This window comes from Nycticebus coucang, chromosome 8 (genome assembly GCF_027406575.1).
Source record: "Nycticebus coucang isolate mNycCou1 chromosome 8, mNycCou1.pri, whole genome shotgun sequence".
Taxonomy (NCBI): domain Eukaryota; kingdom Metazoa; phylum Chordata; class Mammalia; order Primates; family Lorisidae; genus Nycticebus; species Nycticebus coucang.
Window position 1 is genome coordinate 109,012,076 of NC_069787.1, and position 22,289 is coordinate 109,034,364.

General features: G+C 42.6%; 1 protein-coding gene across 2 annotated transcripts in view; it reads right to left on the bottom strand.

The window, feature by feature from the left end:
- GK5 (glycerol kinase 5) overlaps nucleotides 1–22,289 on the bottom strand; it is a 77,474-nt gene that overhangs the window by 47,966 nt on the left and 7,219 nt on the right. Inside the window, exons 2-4 of one of the 2 annotated variants that reach the window (XM_053600755.1) lie at nucleotides 21,303–21,444; nucleotides 9,579–9,672; nucleotides 7,006–7,081 (exon numbers count right to left, since the gene is read on the bottom strand). In XM_053600755.1, the coding sequence (XP_053456730.1) occupies nucleotides 7,006–7,067 (62 nt within the window). In that variant the 5' untranslated portion in view covers nucleotides 7,068–7,081; nucleotides 9,579–9,672; nucleotides 21,303–21,444. The remainder of the gene's footprint in view (nucleotides 1–7,005; nucleotides 7,082–9,578; nucleotides 9,673–21,302; nucleotides 21,445–22,289) is intronic. The other variant, XM_053600754.1, reaches the window with a different exon arrangement.

Consider the following 22,289-nt stretch of genomic DNA (forward strand, 5'->3'; position numbering starts at 1 on the left):
CAACAAACAGAAATTCAACAAACCCTGAGTCAATGCTACAATAAAAGTACAGAACTAAAAACTACAGGCAAAAATTATTTTTCCTTTGAGACCCACGCAAATCAACCACAGCATGTAATAATCACCAATATTCAACTCCGACTTGCTTTCTAACCTTCTCCAGGCAGCTGCTTCTGGGTGGATTTAACCATGTTCTATTCCCGAGACTGTCATTCCCCATTCTACGTAAGCAGCCTACATCTATGGTCACATCCTCACCTTTACCCCAATCTGTCGGTCAGCACATCTTCCTATTACTGCAATTCTCTCAGTCCTACTCTTTAAATGCCTCCCCTTCAAACTACCACAACCTTTACTCCCTTGAACAGTCCCTTTTCTTCCTACCAACCCTTCCTGGGCACACTTACTTTCCTGGATCCCATGTCCTACATTGCTTTAACTAACTACTTGCTGTTACACTCTCTAACCCTTGATTTCTACTTTTGTAAAAGATTGTGGCAGCAGGTGGAGTGGCTCTGGCCTGTAATCCTAGCACTCTCTGAGGCTGAGGCAGGTAGATCGCTTGATCTCAGGGGTTCAAGACCAGCCGGAGCAAGAGTTAAGACCCTGTCTCTACTAAAGACAGAAAAGACTAGCTAGGTGTTGTGGTAGGTGTTTCTAGTGCCAGCTACTAGGAAGGCTGAGGCAAGAGGATTGCTCAAGAATTTGAGGTTTCTGTGAGCTATGATGCCACGACACTCTACCTAGGACAACTGAGTGAGACTGTCTCAAAAAAAAAAAAAAACAAAAACCAAATTGTGGCAAAGTAGGCCAGGCATGGTAGTTTACGCTTATAATCCCAGCATTTTGGAGTACGACTTAAACCTTGGAAACATAGAAAGCCTCCATCTCTATTAAAAAAAAAAACAAAAAATTAGCCAGGTGTGGTGGCACACATCTATATTCCCAACATTCAGAAGGCTGATGCATTGGGTCCTAGGTGCAGGAGGCTGCAGTGAGCTGGGATAACACCACCGCACTCCGGCCTGGGAGATAGCGTGAGACCCTGTCTCAAAAGAAATAAAAATTCTGACAAAGTATATATAACATGAAGTTTGCCGTTATTAGTGTACAATTCAGTAACATTAATTACATTCACAATATTAAGTAACCATCGCCACTGTTTTTAAAATTCTCTTATCACTCCAAACAGAAGCTCTGTAACATTCAAGAAATAACTTTCCATTCCCTCTTCACCCCATCCCTGGTGACCTCTCATCTACTTTCTGTCTCTATGAATGTGCCTATTCTAGTTGCATCATATATAAGTTGCATCATATATAAGAGCAATCATACTACATCCACCTTTTTACATTTGGCTTATATTGTGGGAAAGAAATCCTCATAACCCGGACAAGAGCACAGCCATTTTAAGAAATAGCTGGTGAGGGGCGGCGCCTGTGGCTCAAGGAGTAGGGCGCCGGTCCCATATGCGGGAGGTGGCGGGTTCAAACCCAGCCCCGGCCAAAAAAAAAAAAAATAGCTGGTGAGAAAAAGCAGGACGGAAACCAACTGCACGATCTCAGCAAACCTCCTTCCCACCCTCCTGGATATATAATTCTTTTTTTGTTTTGTTTTGTTTTGAGATAGAGTCTCACTTTATCACCCTGGGTACTGTGCCATGGCGCCATAGCTCACAGCAACCTCAGACTCCTGAGCTCAAGCAATTCTCTTATCTCAGCTTCCCAAGTAGCTGAAACTACGGGGACCCACCACAACGCCCGGCTATTTTTAGAGATGGGGGGTCTCACTCTGGCTCAGGCTGGTCTCGAACTCCTGAGCTCAGGCAATCCACCTGCCTCAGCCTCCCAGAGTGCTGGGATTACAGGTGTGAGTCATGCCCGGCCTGATATATAATTCTTTGGAGCCATTTTAATAATAGTACAAACTTACACATTTCATTTAAATCTAATTTTCGATCACTGGCTTCAGCAAATATTCATAAAGCAATTTGTGCCAGGAGCTGGAGACACAGCTACGGAGATACATGGCACCTCTGCCCTTATAAATGAAAACACTTTCTGGGCGGCACCTGTGGCTCAATGGAGTAAGACACCAACCCCATATGCCAGAGGTGGCGGGTTCAAACCCAGCCCCGCCAAAAACTAAAAAAATATATATATATACTTTCTGCCAGGGAATTCAAACAAATTATCCATTACTCAATTGCTTGCTTATAATAGGAATAAGTCCTACAAAGGAGAAATACAGGCTGTCATGAGTGTATTTAACAAGGCTTTTTGAGAAGTGACAATGGAATTGAGCTCTAAAAGATGAGCAGGAATAAGGAGGGTAAACATACCTGACAAAATGTGTTATTAAACGTCCTATGGTAGGATGTGTTACGATGGGGTAGGGGAACTACAAGGCTGGTGTGGCTGAAGAGCAAGAGGAAAGCTGCATCATTAATCACACTACAGCGCAAGATAATCTCATCACAAAAAACACTGATCCCAAGGAGTGGCACATACTGAATGAGAAGCTTAAATGACAATTTGTAAATTAATTGCCTTTAATCCTTCTAACACTTTATACCATTCTGTGGCTCTTAATATATTTTGTCAAGTAACTGGAAAGAATCTTTTTTTTTTTTTTTTGAGACAGAGTCTTACTCTGTACCCTGGGTAGACTCCATGGTGTCATTGTACCTGACAGCAACCTCAAACTCTTGGGCTTAAGTGATCTTCTTGCCTCAGCCTCATGAGTAACTGGGACTACAGGTGCCTGTCACAATGCACGGCTAATTTTTCAGTTTTTTTAGTGGAGATGTGTCTAGCTCTTGCTCGGGCTGTTCTGAACTCCAGAGTTCAAACAATCCACCTGCCTTGGTGTCCCAGAGTGCTAGAATTACAGGTGTGAGCCACTAGGCCTGGATAAGATCCATTAACATAAGTATTGAATACCACAATAAAAGACGTATTTGGTTCCATGGGAACACAGAGTAATTTATAAACTTGCATAATTAGACTGTAAATTCTTTGAGGGCTAGTATTCTTACTCATCTTTATATTCAGCTCAGCAACCAGAACAGGACATTACTTGCTATGAGCTCGCAAACAGTTACTGAGTGAACCGGGTTCCTATGACTCATAGTTTATGTTGCTAACAGGCACACACCCTGATCTGAGGTTAGTTGGCAGAAGTCTCCCCAAGAGACACAGTAACTGAAGAAACAAAACAGCTCATGATTTTTTAGAACAAAAGGAATATAAAAGAACCAAAGTGGAGGAGAAACCATTTAGAGTTATTTTTGAAAGCAGGCTAAATACACCACCAATTAAATACACTGGAAAAAATTAAGACTATGAAGAAAACTTAAAGGGTTGAGAAAAGTTAATAATAACTGAGTTGCTTGGTCCTGGTTTGTTGGGACCAGGGGTACAAGGGACAAAGAGACAAGGAGAAAACCAAAAAGAATGTTCTAAATTTCAGGCTTCCTGACAGCAACTGAAAGAAAAACAATGTAGTCAGGCACGGTGGCTCATGCCTGTAATTCCAGCACTTTGGGAGGCCAAGGCAGCGGGATTGTTTGAGTTCAGGAATTCAGAGGCCAGCCTGAGCAAAAGCGATACCCTGTCTCTACTAAGAATAGAAAAACTAGCCAGGTGCTGTGGTGGACACCTATAGTCCCAGCTACGTGGGAGGCTGAGGAAAGGGGATGGCTTGAGCCTAAGAGTTTGAGGTTGCTGTGAACTATGATAATGCTACAGCACTCTACCCAGGGTGAAAGGGTAAGACTCTGTCTCAAAACAAACAAAAACAATGATAATAAGGCTCAGCGCCCATAGCTCAGTGAGTAGGATGCCAGCCACATACACTGAGGCTGGGGGGTTTGAGCCTGGCCCGGGCCTGCTAAATAACAACAACAACTGCAACCAAAAAAATAGCCAGGCATTGTGGCAGGTGCCTGTAATCCCAGCTTGGGAGGCCGAGGCAAGAGAATCACTTAAGCCCAAGAGTTGGAGGTTGCTGTGGGCTGTGACGCTACGGCACTCTACTGAGGGTGACACAGTGAGGCTCTCGCTCAAAAAAAAAAAAAAGTGACAGAAAAGCACCATGGACACAGGAGAAAAAAAAACACGTGCAGGGAGGAGGAAGTGCTGGCTGGGACTGGATGAACAATAGATTGGTCCCCAGAGTCCAGTCGGCTTCTCTTTTCTCTCACAAATAAGCAAGAAGTACTAGAAGTACTTCGGGCTGCCTGGAGCTGTGGCCCCTCCTGTGCTGTGTCCTCGCTGTTTATCGGGGAGCTTTGTGTACAATCTGCCAGCGTCATACACCACAGTTGCTCAACTGGCCCAGTAAGCAAAAGAAGGCTTTGTTATTTTAAGGTAAAAGAAGCATGACACTTTGCAGGTTTATTCGAGAAATACCCAGTATTTCATTTTTTTACAGACATGGAATATTTCCACAACTCATGAGAGGATACAAACATTTCAAAAAAGAAAAAAGGGCAGCCAAGAAAATAAAATCACAATTAATTGTTAGAGGAAGAAACCTTATACCGGTGCACCACCAGCAATACCAGTAAAGGAAGTGAATTGTCTGAGAATCTAACTCCTACTCCTTCTAAAATTGAGACATGATCCTAGTGTCACACAGAACTTTCGCTTCCTCGGCTCAGTGCCCATTGCTCAGTGGTTTGGGCACCGGCCACATACATCGGGGCTAGCAGGTTCGAACCTGGCCCAGGCCTGCTAAACAACAATACAACTACAACAACAACAACAACAAAAATAGCTGGGCACTGTGGCAGGCACCTGTTGTCCCAGCTATTTGGGAGGTTCCACCGAGGGCAACATAGTGAGACTCTGTCTCAAAAAGAAAAAAAAAATTAAATAAATAAATTTTGCTTCCTAATATCTTTAATTTTCTGCTATGATGATACAATGAAAGCAACGTCTGGGGCCAATGACCTAATCTCCAAAGCCAATCAAATGGGACACATCCAATTAGTTCCTTCCCTGAGAACACTCCTCCTCCACTTCCATGCCATTCACTTCCCAGATTCAGCATGGTTTTGCTTTGTTGGCTTTTTCTTCCTTGACTCCCCTTCATTTTTATTTATTTTTTTAAGGATGGAGTTTTGCTCTGTGGCCCAGACTAAAGTGTAGTGGTGTTATCTCCCACAGCTCACTGCAGCCTCAAACTCCTGGGTGCAAACAATTCTCCTGCCCCAGCCTCTTGAGTAGCAGGGACTACAGGTGATGCCACCATGCCTGGCTAACTTTTTAATATTTTTGTAGAGACAGGATCACACTATGTTGCACAGGCTGGCCTATCTCCCTTTAAATTTGGAGAGAAAAAAATCCAATGTCCAAATCTTTAGTTTGTGTCTCTTCGTCTCTCCTTTCCATGTAGTCTCTACCAAAGAACACACCTATTTCTTTTTTTTCTTGTTTTTTTTTTTTGCAGTTTTTGGCCGGGGCCGGGTTTGAACCCGCCACCTCTGGTATATGGGGCTGGCGCCCTACTCCTTTACAGGCACCAGCCAAACACACCTATTTCTCAAGACTTCAACACCAATGGTCCTCAGTTGGAGGTGATTTTGACCCTGGGGGACATCTGGCAAGGTCCAGAGACATTTGTGGGGAGTGGATGAACTACTGACATCCTGTGAGTAGAAACCAGAGATGCTGCTAACCATTTACAATGGAACAAAACGTTGTAAAGTCCCCACAACTAAGAATTACCTGGCTGAAAATGTCAAGAGTGCCATTGATGACATACCCTGATCTACACAGGTAACTTTAATTCATTCATTCCTTCATCTGACAAATGTATATATTACGATTTAAGAATTGTCATGCCCAAAGCACTGGAGGGTAGGTGCAGGGAAATCACAGATGCAGGCCTCAATCTGAGATGCATCATGCCCTGAAAAAGAGACCCTCTGTAGAGGAGATGTTCTGTGCCTCAGTCTAATCAGACTCATGTTCCAGCCCCCTTTGGGGTGGCGCACATTCACATGTCCTAAACCAAACACTTTATCATCTTCCCTTCTTCCTACTCCCACCACCACCCCCCAACCCCACTACCCATTCTCTGTCATTTCTATCATACACTCCAAACACTAAGGTCAGTAATATTGGCAAAGTAAAACTCCTTCCTCTAGCTTAATACGCAAGCAGAAGCCACGTCCTTGGGAAAACTCCCTGATTATATCTCTCAGACGCAACCCTACTCCCTCTGCCACTTTTCTTCCCTACTCCCTAAGCTCAAGATGTCCTTTGCAGCCCATATTTTAAAATACGTAAAAACATATTTTACAGTATTTTTTTTTTTTTAAAGAAACACATGCTACAGGCAATTTGGGTGTAGTGGAAAGAATATGCGCCTTGGAGTCAAAAAGATAATTTGGAATCTTGGCTGTATTTACTGAGTGATCTTGAACAACTTATTTCTCTTCAGTTTTTTTCTTCTTTTTGTAAAAATAGAAATGATGTCTAAATAATAGGTTTGTTGTAAGGAAAATGGAACTTGGGAGTGTCCTGAGTGTTCACAATGTGATCGTTATTATGTCTTTATGATTATGTTTAATTTATATATGTCTTCTATGCTGGAGTCAAATATGAAATGTGGAGGAAACTGCAAATATAAACTATCAGCACAGTATAATGTTTCTGAAATTCGTTAGGCTCCTCTAACTCTTTTTAGGTATGAACTAATTTTTTAGATGTCCAATCAATGCTTATTGGAAAAACTTAGACAAAAGAAATGAAAGAGGAATTTTAAGGACCACAATAGTTTTTTTATTGTTACTATTTTATGCAAATGAAGCCCAGGTGACAGGCAGACAGCATATAAACCAGAAAGTAGGACTGTTTTCATCCTTTAACCAACCAAACTGTCCCCAATTCAGAAATTTAAAACACCCTGAACAGGTTTTATAGCAGTATATTCACTGTGGCACAGCCCAGCGAATTAAGTGTGATAAGTAGAGAGCTTATCGCAACATGTGCTTACTTGTTCCACGTGATAAAAGTAGCTCTCTGTGTTGAAATGCCAAGACCAACAATTTGATTCATCTGTATTCCTGCAGCTAAAAGTAAGCAGACATAAAACACATGTTTAAAAGCCAGTGAAGTTTTCCTTTACGATATTAGAAAATGAAAAAGAAAGTATTCAATAACAAACTTAAACAAAAACATCTGGATTTAGAATTCTAAATACAGCAACTGGAGCTAATAAATAAAGCATTACTAAGATGATTTTGTAGTATTTCTACTTAAAGGTAAAAATAGTCATATCCTAATAACGAAATGGCCCTCCTTGCTTTAGTTGTTAGAAAAAAAGCAAATATGGGCAGCGCCTATGGCTCAGTGGGCAGGGCGCCGGCCCCAAATACGGAGGGTGGCAGGTTCAAACCCAGCCACGGCCAGACTGCAATGGAAAAATAGCCAGGCATTGTAGTGGGCACCTGTGGTCACAGCTGCTTGGGAGGCTAAGGCAAGAGAATTGCCTAAGCCCAGAAGCTGGAGGTTGCTGTGAGGTGTGATGCCTCAGAACTCTACTGAGGGTGACAAAGTAAGACTGTCTCTAAAAAATAAAAAATAATAAACAAGCAAACAAACAAACAAAAAAAACTGTATTGATATTAAGTTTCCTGAGTGTGAAGGCTGTATCATGGTTATAGAGGAAAATACTCCTTTTCTTTAGAGATAATGTTGCAGTATTTAGGGGTGACAGGTTGCTATGTCACAACTAACCCTCAAATGGTTCAGGAAAAAAAACAATTTGTAGAAAATAGTAAACACAATGGGCGGCACCTGTGGCTCAGTCAGTGAGGCGCGGGTTCAAACCCGACCCCGGCTGAACTGCAACCAAAAAACAGCCAGGTGTTGTGGCAGACGCCTGTAGTCCCAGCTGCTCAGGAGGCTGAGGTAAGAGAATCTCCTAAGCCCAGGAGTTGGAGGTTGCTGTGAGCAGTGTGATGCCACGGCACTCTACCGAGGGCCATAAAGTGAGACTCTGTCTCTACAAAAAAAAAAAAAAGAAAACAGTAAACACTGCAAAATATATCTGAATCTAGAAGGATAAACACAGGTTCACTGTATTATTCTTGCAACTTTTTAAATAGGTTTCTAAGTACATGGATTTGAAAACAATAAGATAAGAAGAAGCAATGTAGCCAGAAGAAAATGAAGTCAAAGACTGTCAGAATTTATGGGGGGTTTACCATGTTCTTAAGCAAGACTATATTGAAAATGTTCTTAAAGAACTAAGAAATGTTCTTAAAGAACAGCTGTAGCCAGAGAGTACTTTATATCAACTGGCCACACAGAAAATGTAAATAAAGAAATAAAAGCAGGGGCGGCGCCTGTGGCTCAGTGAGTAGGGTGCCAGCCCCATATGCCAAGGGTGGCGGGTTCAAACCCGGCCCCGGCCAAACTGCAACAAAAAGAAAAAATAGCCGGGCGTTGTGGCGGGCGCCTGTAGTCCCAGCTACTCGGGAGGCTGAGGCAAGAGAATCGCGTAAGCCCAAGAGTTAGAGGTTGCTGTGAGCCGTGAGATGCCACGGCACTCTACCGAGGGCGGTACAGTGAGACTCTGTCTCTACAAAAAAAAAAAAAAAAAAAGAAATAAAAGCAAAAATAAAACCCCCAAAAACTTTATTTTACAAGGAAGTTACAAGTTCAGGAGAGTAGGAAAGTGTATGGTAACTTTGTAACCTCAAGTATTTGGTACCCAGCAGGAAATTAAGCAGCACCAGCTCTGACCTACAATGAAGGAGGGTGAGCATTATACTGTAGATGAAAAAAGACAAACCAGGGCGGCACCTACAGCTCATTGAGTAGGGTACCGGCCCCATATACCGAAGGTGGGGGGTTCAAACCCAGCCCCAGCCAAACTGCAACAAAAAATAGGTCATTGTGGTGGGCACCTGAGGTCCCAGCTACTTAGGAGGCTGAGGCAAGAGAATCGCCTCCAGCCCAAGAGCTAGAGGTTGCTGTGAGCTATGAGGCCACAGCACCCTACTGAAGGCAACAAAGTGAGACTCTATCTCAAAAAAAAAAAAAAAGAAAAGAAAAGAGATGAACCAGGGGATACAATTGCTTTTACCTTTCTTTTCTTTTCTTTTTTTTTGAGACAGTTTCACTTTGTCACCCCCAGTAGAGTGCTGTAGTGTCACAGCTTACAGCAATCTCAAACTCTAGGGCTCAAGCGATTCTCTTGCTTCCAGGTAGGTGGGACTATAGGTGCTCACCACAACACCCTGCTATTATTTTTCATCGTTGTTGTTGTTGTCGTTGTTTAGCAGGCCCAGAACGGGTTGGAACCCAGCAGCCCCAGTGTATATGGCTGGCGCCCTAAGCACTGAGCTATGAGCTCCGAGCCTGCTTTTACCTTTCCTTGACAAAGTAGTTCACCATAAACCACAAATTTCCCTTGAAAAATAATGGGCAACTGTGACAACTTTGGAATATTTCATGTATAATTATAACATAGGAAAACCAAATTATAGAAGTCTGAGGAAAACTCTTAATATAAAGAAAGCATACTGTAAAGACTATTGCTATTTTTATAAATCTAATTACCTTTGACAGCTTCTTTTATTACTGTAACAAACTGAAGCCAAAGCACATCAGGATCAATTTCAACCCAGCCAGCTTGAGGATAAAGAGTTTCTACCTATTCAGGAAAAGAGAAGATTTAGTAAAAACATTAGATCAGGTCAATAACATCTGGGTCATAAGACTACTGGTTAAAACAATTAACCACATGATTACATTTATTATCTCATTAGTTTTTATTGTTAAAACTGGAAAAATAGGCTCAGCACCTATAGCTCATCGGCTAGGGTGCCAGCCACATACACCGGAGCTGGCAGGTTCGAATCCAGCCCAGGCCAACTACAATTAAAAAAAAAAAAAAAACTATAAAAATTGATACAGTATATGAAATAAAAAAGGATTATATGTCAACACCAAAATACCCTGTTTCCCCGAAAATAAGACATCCTCAGAGAATAAGACCTACTTATAGGAAAGATAGACGTCCCCTGAAAATAAGACCTAGTGCGTCTTTGGGAGCACACCTTAAAATAAGATACTGTCTTATTTTCGGGGAAACAGGGTAGCAGTAGTTCCTGAGTTCACAGATTTTAGATAGCTTCCTTTATTTTACCTTTACCTTTATTTTCTAAGTTTTCTATAATGAAGATGTGTTTTGCAATAAATTAAAAATAAATTTTTAAAAATTGAATTCTAGGGCAGCACCTGTGGCTCAGTGGGTAGGGTGCCAGCCCCATGTACCGAGGGTGGCAGGTTTGAACCCAGCCCTGGCCAAACTGCAACAAAAAAATAGCCGGGCGTTGTGGCAGGCGCCTATAATCCAGCTACTCAGGAGACTGAGGCAAGAGAATCGCCTAAGCCCAGGAGTTGGAGGTTACCGTGAGCTGTGACGCCACAGCACTCTACCAAGGGTGACAAAGTGAAACTCTGTCGCTAAAAAAAAAATTGAATTCTAGTTCACCTCTCCTCCTAAATACAACCATAAAAACTAGGCAGAATGCATGGAGCTACTATTTGTGATTTTAGTGTAAGAAGCCAGGTATGCTGGCTCATGCCTGTAATCCCAGGATTTGGGGAGCCCAAGGAGGGAGGATCACTTGAAACCAGCCTGGGCAATATAACCAGACCCAGTCTCTAAAAAAAAAAAAAGAAAGAAAGAAAGAAAATTGTCTAGGTGTTGGTGCATGCCTGTAGTGCCAAGCTACTCAGGAAACTGAGCCCAAGAATTCGAGGTTGCAGTGAGCTATGATTGTACCACTGCACTCCAGCCTGAGTGGCAGAGACCCAACCCCAAGCCTATGGTAACAGATGGACTGGAGAAGATGAAAGGAATTCCAGTACCACTGTACTGGTACGGAGTTTCTCGGTTTTGTTCTGACATCCCCTACCCTAGATTCAAGGCACCCTGAAAACCAGAACTGGGTCCCAGGGCACAAAGGAAGTTCCAGGAGAAGCTCTATTGTTTTAGCTAGGAGAACAGAAAAGAGAACGCCTAACACTCAGAGAGAATGGGAGAGAGCATCCGTTTTTCTTATTTTTCCCGCCTCTTGTCTCCATACTTTTATACCCAGGCTATCCCAAATGCAGCAGTAATGGGTATATCAGTGGGCTTCAACAAGCACCTAAAATACTGTAGGAGGTAAAACTTCCTCTCCCATCAGAAGGAGCTGTGGTCCCCAGAGGGTGAAGTCAACACCACAGCTTTCTTCTTCCTCTGTTCCTGCTGCCTATCTCCAGATGTGGCTATCAGAACAAGGTAACAAAAGTCCCAGCTTTCTGGCCAGGACCAAAAGGGGAGGCCCGGGGAATCAAAAGTACCAGGAACTTTTCAGAGAGAAAGTAGATTAGAAAAGATACCACAGGGCAGCGCCTGTGGCTCAGTCGGTAAGGCGCTGGCCCCATATACCGAGGGTGGCGGGTTCAAACCCGGCCCCGGCTGAACTGCAACCAAAAAATAGCCGGGTGTTGTGGCGGGCGCCTGTAGTCCCAGCTACTCGGGAGGCTGAGGCAAGACAATCGCTTAAGCCCAGGAGTTGGAGGTTGCTGTGAGCTGTGTGAGGCCACGGCACTCTACCGAGGGCTATAAAGTGAGACTCTGTCTCTACAAAAAAAGAAAAGAAAAGATACCACAGAAAGCTATATGTGAATTCCTAATCTCATCTGAAACTGCACGTGTTGTGAATATAATCCTAAACAGCATGCCAAAAATGTTAAGAACAGAACGAAGGGGTAGATCATGGCCCAGGTCCTGGACAGACCACCGCTGGGTTGCACAAATACACAGGGCAGATCTGAATAGTACTGCCAAGACTTTGAAAACAGAACTGATGCTGAAACCACAGTCCACAGAAAGCTAAATCTGTAACTGCACCCAACTGCAATGACTGCCCGCTAAAAGAAAAATATTCATGTTCTTCATAGGATTTATATAAGACTTGGAGTCATTTAACATAGTATTCAAAATGTGCAGGATATAATCTAAATGACAAGATATATAAAGAATCAGAAAAATCTTAACTCACATTAGGACAGATGACTAATAGATATCAATGCCAACATCACATAGCTATCTGATGAAAACTTTATAGCAGCTATTATAAAAATACTCTGAGAAATGAGAGTGAACACCCTGGAAAGGAAAGAAAGTCTCAGTGAAGGTAACTGCAGTAATCACTTCACTATATGTGTATACCAAGGTAAGTATAACAAAACAATACGTTGTATGCTTTAAATACTGGGAGCCAAGATGAGAGAATCACTTGAGTGATTCAGAAGTTCGAGACTAGCTTGAGCAACATAGTGTGACCCTGTCTCTACAAAAAATTTTAAAAACTAGCCAGCATGGTAGGGCACACATGTAGTCTTAGCAACTCAGGAGGCTGAGCCAGGAGGCAGAAAGATCACTTGAGCCCGGGAGTTAGAGGTTGCACTGAGCTATGATCCAACCACCGTACTCTAGCCTGGGTAACAGAGCAAGACTCTGTCTCAAAAAGAAAGGAAAGGAAAGGAAAAAACTATGAAGAAAGAAAGTCTCAGCAAGTAAAGAAATAGAAGACATAAAAAAGAAAATTTTAACAGCTATGATTTAACAATAAAAAAAAAAAAGATAAGAAAATTTTAGGGTGGCACCTGTGGCTCAAAGGAGTAGGGTGCCGGCCCACGTGCCAGAGGTGGCAGGTTCAAACACAGCCCCGGCCAAAAACTGCAAAAAAAAAAAAAAAAGATAGAAGAAATTTTAGAAGTTAAAAGTATGTTGATCAAAATGTTAAAGTTACTGGATGAGATCAATAGCAAAATTGAGATATAAGAAAATTAATAACCTTAACAATTAAATCAATAGATATTATCTAATCTGAACTACAGAAAAATAAGATAGGAAAAAAATGAACAAAGCCTCAGAGACATGTGGGACAACAGCAAAAAGTGTAATATTTGTGTAACCAGAGTCTCCAAACAAGAAACAAACAGTCAGTGCAGAAAAAAATTACTTGAGGGGACTCGGTGCCTACAGCTCAGCGGCAAGAGCACCAGCCACATACACCGGAGCTGGCGGGTTCAAATCCAGCCCAGGCCTGCCAAACAACAATGACAACTTGCCGCGGACCGCCAGTCGAATGAGTCTCAGTCCGAGGGCTTTCAGGGCGAACGGCTCAGGTTGATTGGAAGGTCGACGCAGGGTGATTTGACAGACTACTAGACACCACAAGTGATGAGGAAAGTAGCTGTAACTTTACTGAATTTTAAGAGTGTCTTTTATACATTTTTGACAAAGCATTACAAATCACAAAAGACATTTTTATGACTTGCAGGTGGTCACAAGTTCTTATCTTGTCTTACAAATGTAAGCATTCAACCATCTATCTTACACAGTGTTTTGCCCGCAAGGGGGAACAAAGGCAGCTGTGAGGTAGCTGATAAGCAGCAGTTACTTTTCAGCTTCCTTTATCTAAAGTTGAATGTGTTTTTTAACATACAACACTACTTTCTTTCATAGTTTTATTTTCATGATTATATATAGTTGTTATGATTAGAGGTGTATTATGAATCATATGAAAACTAAACTATATTGAAAGTGAGGTTAGGAAAGACAAGGTTAGAGATAGGGGGAAAGGGTGGGTGGATATCAGGTTGGAAACATCTTGTTTGTGGTATTTACATTCTTTTGATGCACTGTTTCAACTCACTGACTTTTATGGTGGGAATGTGTTCTCTTGGAGACATTAAGCCTCCTTTGGTAAAAAAAAGATTATGAATTAGTAAGGCATTGTGTTTATTTTTAGTTCCGGTTCCTCAGAGCAAACAGGCAACAATCAGGCATTCAGCTCACCAAGCAGGTTTCAAACAAGTTTCAGGGTAAAAGTCCTTTAGGCTTTTATGCCGTACCTCGTGAGTTTTTACGTTCACTAAAAGGCATGCTAGGCAACTTATGCGCTGCTGTCACAAGCCAGGGGGACTGGGGGCAACGCTCCGGGGAGCACTCACCGCCTTACCACAGTTTTTACAACGCGGACAGAGCCATCCCGCCACGACTTGATGCCGGGGGTGCGGCAACAACTACAACAAAAAATAGCTGGGCATTGTGGCAGGCGCCTGTAGTCCCCGCTCCTTGGGAGGCTGAGGCAAGAGAATCGCTTAAACCCAAGTGTTTGAGGTTACTGTGAACTGTGATGCCACAGCACTCTATCCAGGGCAACAGCTTGAGACTCTGTCTCAAAAAAAGGAAAAAAGAAAAGAAAAGTAATTGTGCTAAATGCTTCCCGAGTTCAGAGAGAGATTTAAAATCTGTATAGTTGAGCTCAGAAAATCCCTACCAGAATAAATTCAAAGCATTACACTCCCGGATACACCATCATTAAAATATTGAAAGCTAAAAACAAAAAGTTTTTGTTTGAAAACAGTCTGACACATTATATTTACATTTTTATTTATTTGCTTTTTAAAATTTCAAATGAACGTGGGGATACAAGCAGATTCCACAGTTTGCATTTGTAATGATAATGTCTGATTCGTAAGTGCATCCTACACCCAAGAAGCGTGCCACGTACCAGGCAATGTACCTGCTGGGTGGGAATTTGCCTGACCTCTCCCCCACCTCCCCTTGAATTTGTCAATGAGTTTTTCTCTCATGTAAGTATGTAGGTGTTATTCTACTAGTTCCAATTTAGTACTGGATACATGTGATATTCAATTTTCTTTTTTTTTTTTTTTTATTGTTGGGGATTCATTGAGGGTACAATAAGCCAGGTTACACTGATTGCAATTGTTAGGTAAAGTCCCTCTTGCAATCATGTCTTGCCCCCATAAAGTGTGACACACACCAAGGCCCCACCGCCCTCCCTCCGTCCCTCTTTCTGCTTTCCCCCCCTCATAACCTTAATTGTCATTAATTGTCCTCATATCAAAATTTTCTAATCTTGTGATACTTCACTTAGGAGAATGGTCTCCAATTACATCCAGGAAAGTTTCGGTTGCTGCAAAAGTTACATAATCTCCATTCTTTTTTTTTTTTTTTTTTTGAGATAGAGTTTCACTTTGTTGCCCTCGGTAGAACACAGTGGCATCACAGCAGCTCACAGCTACCTCAAACTCTCAGGCTTAAGCGATTCTCTTGCCTCTGCCTCGCAAGTAGCTGGGACTACAGACACCCACCACAACGCCCGGCTATTTTTTGGTTGTACTTGTAATTGTTGTTTGGCAATCCCAGGCTGGGTTTGAACCTGCCAGCTCTGGTGTATGTGGCTGGTGCCCTAGCCACTGAACCAATCTACATCTTTTTACGGCTGAATTAATATCCTATGGTGTACATATACCACAATTTATAAATCCATTCCTGAGTTGAAGGGCACCTGGCTTGTTTCAACATTAGTGTGATTGTAAACTATGCTGCTATAAACATTCAAGGGCAAGTGTCTTGATAGAATGTCTTTTTCAGAGTTTCATTATGTCGCCCTCAGTAGAGTGTTGTGGCATCACAGCTCACAGCAACCTCAAACTCTTAGGCTTAAGTGATTCTTGCCTCAGCCTCCCAAGTAGCTGGAACTACAGATGCTCACCACAAGGCCTGGCCATTTTGTTGTTGTTGTAATAGTTGGCATTACTGTTTAGCAGGCCTGGGCCAGGTGCGAACCCACCAGCCCTGGTATATGGGGCCAGCACCCTAGCTACAGGCGCCAATCCTACTTTTAGCTCTTTTTTTTTTTTTTTGTAGAGACAGAGTCTCACTTTATGGCCCTAGGTAGAGTGCCGTGGCCTCACACAGCTCCTAGCAACCTCCAACTCCTGGGCTTAAGCGATTCTCTTGCCTCAGCCTCCCGAGTAGCTGGGACTACAGGCGCCCGCCACAACGCCCGGCTATTTTTTGGTTGCAGTTTGGCCGGGGCCGGGTTTGAACCCGCCACCCTCGGTATATGGGGCTGGCACCTTACTGACTAAGCCACAGGCACCGCCCCTTTTAGCTCTTTGAGAAATCTCTACACTGCCTTATTAGCTCTTTGAGAAATCTCTACACTGCCTTCCATGGAGGCTGCACCAGTCTGCAGTCCCACCAACAGTATGCAAGTGCTCCTTTCTTTCTGTATCCATGCCAGCATCTGTATTTTGGGACTTTGTGATGTAAGCCATTCTCTCTGGGGCTAGGTGATATCTCAGTGTGGCTTTGATTCACATTTCTCCAATGGTAAGAAACAGTGAGCATTTTTTTCATGTGTTGTTAGCCATTAGCTATCTTTTTTTTTTTTTTTTTTTTTTGTAGAGACAGAGTCTCACTTTATCGCCCTCGGTAGAGTGCCGTGGTGTCACACGGCTCACAGCAACCTCCAGCTCTTGGGCTTATGTGATTCTCTTGCCTCAGCCTCCCGAACAGCTGGGACTACAGGCGCCCGCCACAACGCCCGGCTATTTTTTTGTTGCAGTTTGGCCGGGACTGGGTTTGAACCCACCACCCTCGCTATATGGGGCCGGCACCCTACTCACTGAGCCACAGGTGCCACCCACCATTAGCTATCTTCGTGAGAAGAATTCCTTTCAAGTCTCTTGCCCACTTTTTAATGAAGTTGTTTGATTCCTTCCTTCCTCCCTCCCTCCCACTTATTCTGAAACAGAGTCTGTCTGTTACCCTGGGTGGTAGAGTGCCATGGCATCCTTGTAGCTCACAGCAACTTCAAACTCTTGGGCTCAATCAATCCTCCTACCCCAGCCTTCCAAGTAGCTGGGACTACAGACATTCACCACAATGCCTGGCTAATTTTTCTATTTTTAGTAGAGACAGGGTCTCACTCTTGCTCAGGCTGGTCTCAGAATTTGTAAGCTCAAGCAACCCACCCACCTTGGCCTCCCAGAATGCTAGGATTACAGGAGTGAGCCACTGAGCCTGGCTTGAGTTCTTTGTAGATTCTGGTTATCGGCCCTTTGTGTAGAAAGGAAACATCTCTCGTTCTGTAGAATGTCTTTTGGCTTAGTTGATTGTGTCCTGTACTGTGCAGAAATTCTTTAACTTGACCAAGTCCCGTTGATTTATTTCTGTTGTTGCTGCGATTGCCAATGGGATCTTCATGAATTCTTTCCCTAGGCTGATAAGATTAAGAGTGTTTCCCAGGGCGGCACCTGTGGCTCAAAGGAGTAGGGCACCAGCCCCGTATGCTGGAGTTGGCGGGTTCAAACCCAGCCCCAGCCAAAAATTGAAAAAAAAAAAAAAAAGAGTGTTTCCCATACTTCACTTTCTTCTAGGGTTTTTAGTCTCATGTCTTAGATTTAAGTCTTTTATCCATCATGAGTTAATTTTTGCTAGTGGTAATAGGTACAGATCCAGTTTCACTCTTTTACATGTGGCTAACAAGTTCTTCCAGCACTATTTATTGAATTAGAAATCTTTTCCCCAAGGGTATGCTTGTTTGCTTTGTCAAAGATCAGATGGCAATAAAAAGCTGATTTCACGTCTAGCCGCTCTGTTCTGTTCTGTAGGTCTATGTCTCTGTTTTTATGCCAATACCATGCTTTACTGACCACTACAGACCTGTAGTATACTCTGACACCTGGCAAAGTGATGTCTTCAGATTTGTTCTTCTTTCCTATAATTGTGTTGGTAATTCAGGTTCTTTTTTATTCCATTAGAACTGCAAAACTATTTGTTTTGTTTTTGAGACAGAACCTCATTCTGTCACCCTTAGTAGACTGCTATGGCGTCACAGCTCACAATAACCTCAAACTCTTGGGCTCAAGCGATTCTCTTGCCTCAGCCTCCCAAGTAGCTGGCACTATAGGTGCCTGCAAAAACGCCCACCTATTTTTAGAGACAGGGTCTCACTTGCTCAGACTGGTCTCAAACCTGTGAGCTAAGGGCAATCTATCCTCCTCAGCTTCCCAGAGTGCTAGGATTACAGGCGTGAGCCATTTCTCCCAACCTTGTAAAACTATTTTGTTCCAGATCTGCAAAGTATGATGTTGGTAATTTAATAGGAATTCCATCAAATCTGTAGATCACTTTGGGTAATATAGACATTTTAACAATGTTGGTTGTTCTGAGCAACATGGCCCAACATTTTTAATGTGCTAAAAGAACTGTCATCCCAGAAATTTATATCAAAATCTCAGTAGGACTTTCTATAGATATAAACAAGATGATGCTAAACTTTATATGCTAAGTCAAAAGAAGTAAAATAAGGCAGCACCTGTGGCTCAGTGGGTAGGGCACTGGCCCCATATACCGAGGGTGGCAGGTTCAAACCCAGCCCTGGCCAAACTGCAACAAAAAAATAGCAGGCGTTGAACAGTTTGATGAGAATATTTCAGATTGTATATAAAACCTGCACATTGGCGGCGCCTGTGGCTCAAGAAGTAGGGCGCCAGTCCCATATGCCAGAGGTGGTGGGTTCAAACCTAGCCCTGGCCAAAAACCACACACACACAAAAAAAACCCCGCACATTGTACCCCTTGATTGCACTAATGTACACAGCTATGACTTAACAATAAAAATAAATAAATTTTAAAAAAAGAAAAAAGAAAGAAAGAAAAAAAAAATAGCAGGGCATTGTGGCAGGTGCCTGTAGTCCCAGCTTCTTGGGAGGCTGAGGTAAGAGAATCACCTGGGCCCAAGAGCTGGAGGTTGCTGTAAGCTGTGATACCACAGCACTCTAGTGAGGGTGATAAAGTGAGACACTGTCTCTATAAAAAAAAAAAGTAAAATAGCCAAAACAATAGTCAAAAAGAATAAAGTTAGAGAGAAAAAAAAATAAAGCTAGAGGAATCACACAACCCAATTTCAAGACTTAGCATAAAGCTACAGTATTCAAAATTGTGGGATACTGACATGAAAATAGATAAGTCGACAAGTGGAACAGAATGAAGAGCCCAGAAATAGACCCACACAAGTATAACTATTTTATTTTCAACAAAATTACAAAGGCAATTGAATAGAGAAAAGATTGGGCTGGGTGAGGTGGCTCACAACTGTAATCCTAGCAACTCTAGAAAGCAGAGGCTAGTGAATTGTGTGAGCTCGGGAGTTCAAGACCAGCTTGAGCAAGAGCAAGATCCCATCTCTAAAACTAGCTAAGTGTGGCCAGGCGCGGTGGCTCACGCCTGTAATCCTAGCACTCTGGGAGGCCAAGGCAGGTGGATTACCTGAGCTCACAGGTTAGAGACCAGCCTGAGCAAGAGCAGAACCCTGTCTCTAAAAATAGGCAGTCATTGGGGCAGGCGCCTGTAGTCCTGGCTTCTCAGGAGACTGAGGCAAGAGCATCGCTTGAGCCCAAGAGTTTGAGGTTGCTATGATCTATGACGCCATGCAACTCTACTGAGGGCGACAAAGTGAAACCCTGTCTAAATAAATAAATAAATAGCTGAGTGTTGTAGTGGCACCTGTAGTTCCAGCTACTCTGGAGGCTAAGGCAAGAAGATCACTTGAGCCCACAAGTTTGAAGTTGCTGTGAGCTATGATGCCACAGCACTCAACAGAGTGAGACACTGTCTCAAAAGAAAAAGAGAGAAAAGATAGCTTTTTCAACAAATGACGTTGGAACAATTGAACATTCATATGAAAAAAAATTTCAACATAAACTTCACAACTATATAAAAATTAACCTAAAATCGATTAAAATCTAAATGTAAAATTATAAAACATTTAGGAGAAAACACAGGAAATTCTTGTGAACTGGAGTTAAGCAAAGAGTTCTTACAGCACCAAAAGTACAATACATACAATAAAAAATTAATAAACTAAACTTAATCCAAGTTTAAAACATTTACTCTGGGGTGGCACCTGTGGCTCAAAGGAGTAGGGCGCCAACCCCGTATGCCAGAGGTGGTGGATTCAAACCCAGCCCTGGCCAAAAACCGCCAAAAAAAAAAACAAAAAGCCACACAAAACATTTACTCTGTGAAAGATACTGCTAAGAAAATGCAAAGACGGGTGGCGCCCGTGGCTCAGTGGATAGGGCATTGGCCCCATATACCGAGGATGGCAGATTCAAACTCAGCCTCAGCCAAACTGCAACAAAAAAATAGCCGGGACTCTGTGGCAGGCACCTGTAGTCCCAGCTACTCAGGAGGCTGAGGCAAGAGAATCACCTAAACCCAGGAGTTGGAGGTTGCTGTGAGTTGTGATGCCACAGCACTCTACCGAGGGCAATAAAGACTCCGTCTGTCCAAAAAAAAAAAAAGAAATAAAATGCAAAGACAAAATAGAAACTGGAAGAAAAAAACATCTATAAGTCACATACTCAAAGCAAGAAACATCCAGAATATATAAAGAAATCTGAAAAATCAGCGGTAAGAAAATAACCCAATTTAGGGTGGCGCCTGTGGCTCAAGGAGTAGGGCGCCAGTCCCATATGCCAGAGGTGGCGGGTTCAAACCCAGCCCCAGCCAAAAAAAAAAGAAAATAACCCAATTTAAAAATGGGCAAAAGACCTCAAGCACTTTACCAAAGAAAATATATGGATGGCAAATATATATATGAAGATATTCAACATCATTAGCCATTAGGAAAATTCAAATTGAAACTGAAAACTCATTGTGGATAAGTGAAAGAAAAAATACTAACAATACTGACTACTAAAGAGAATTCAGAACAGTCGGAACTCTGATATACTGCTGGTGAGAATGCAAAATGATACAGCAACTCTGAAAAAGCTTGGCAATTTCTTGTGACGGTAAAGACTCACTTCCATACAACCTAGCAATCCCACTCCTGAGTATTTACCCTAGGGAAATGAAAATTTCTATTCCCATTAAACTCTGTACACAAATGCTTGCTGCAGTTCTATTCCTAACCACCAGAGGGTAGAGCTCAGTGGTAGAGCATCTGACTACGTAATCACCGGAAATAGGAAACAACCTACATGTATTGCTTAGCTCTGTGTCAAGTACTTGGGGTTCGAAGAATGAAACCATAAACCGCGAGATTAAGCAAAAGGACAGAGTCTATTGGAAGCTAAAAGAGATAAAGGAAAGAGGAGGAACAGAATCTCTAGCAGCAGAGGGGAGAACCCAAGTGGGAAGCCCACGTGGGCTTTCCATCTAGAGTCTTCTTTTTTTTAGATAGAGTCCCACACTGTTGCCCTGGGTAGAGAGCTGTGGCATCATAGCTCACAGCAATCTCAAACTCTTGGCCTTGAGCAACCTTCTTGTCTCAGCCTCCCAAGTAGCTGGGACTAAAGTGCCCCCACTAATTTTTTCTATTTTTGGTAGAGACAAGGTCTCGGTCTTGCTCAGGCTGGTTTTGAACTTCTGAGCTCAAGCAAGCCACTCACCTCAGCCTCCCAGAGTGCTAGGATTGCAGGCGTGAGCCAGGGCGCCCAGCCTGTCTAGGGGTTGATATACTGCTTCTCCTGTCCCACCCGCAAGGGGGGTTGGGGAATGTAAATCCAAAACGTGTCACACTTGGCCAGAAGCCTGTAGGCAGAAAATAACACTAAAATTAGCAAAGGAATATGGGCCTTGCCCCAGGTGAGACAGTAGAATGTGTGCTCCCTACTCCGGGAGATACTGATCAGGCTGCTTTTTTGGTGACTACTTTGCTTGAGCCCAGAGAATGTTGTGTGGAAAGGGTCTGTTTGTGCCTAGAGAGGGGGGTCGATGATGAGACTGATTCCTGAGCTCACCCAGGCCTAGGAAATAGGGGGTCTATTATCTAGTCCTGAAGGGAGAAACCCCTCATCAGTTCAACAGGTACATAAATGTGGTACATTCATATGATGGATTGCTAATCAGAAATAAAAAAGAATGAGCTATCTATACACACATGATGAATCTCAAAGGCACTGTGCTGAAAAAAGGCCAGTCTCAAAAGGCTACTTACTTTATGATTCCACTTACATGACCTTCTCAAAGACAAAACTGTACCCTGGAGAACATCAGTGGTTACCAGGTTAGGTGTGGGAGGAAAGGGTGACTACAAAGAGGTGGCACAAAGGAGTTTTATAGGTTACTGCTGTATGTGTTCTAAACTCACAGAACTATATTCCAGGAAGAGTCAATTTTACTTTATGCTAATTTTTTTTAATTATTATTTTTTTTTATTGTTGGGGATTCGTTGAGGGTACAAAGAACCCAGTTACATTGATTGCATTTGTTAGGTAAAGTCCCTCTTATAATTGTGTCCCACCCCAAAAAGATGCGTCACACACTGTACTTTATGCTAATACTAAAAATGAAATGAATATTTTTTATTTTTTATTTATTTATTTTTTGGAGACAGAGTCTCACTTTGTCACTGTTGGTAGAGTGCTGTAGCATCA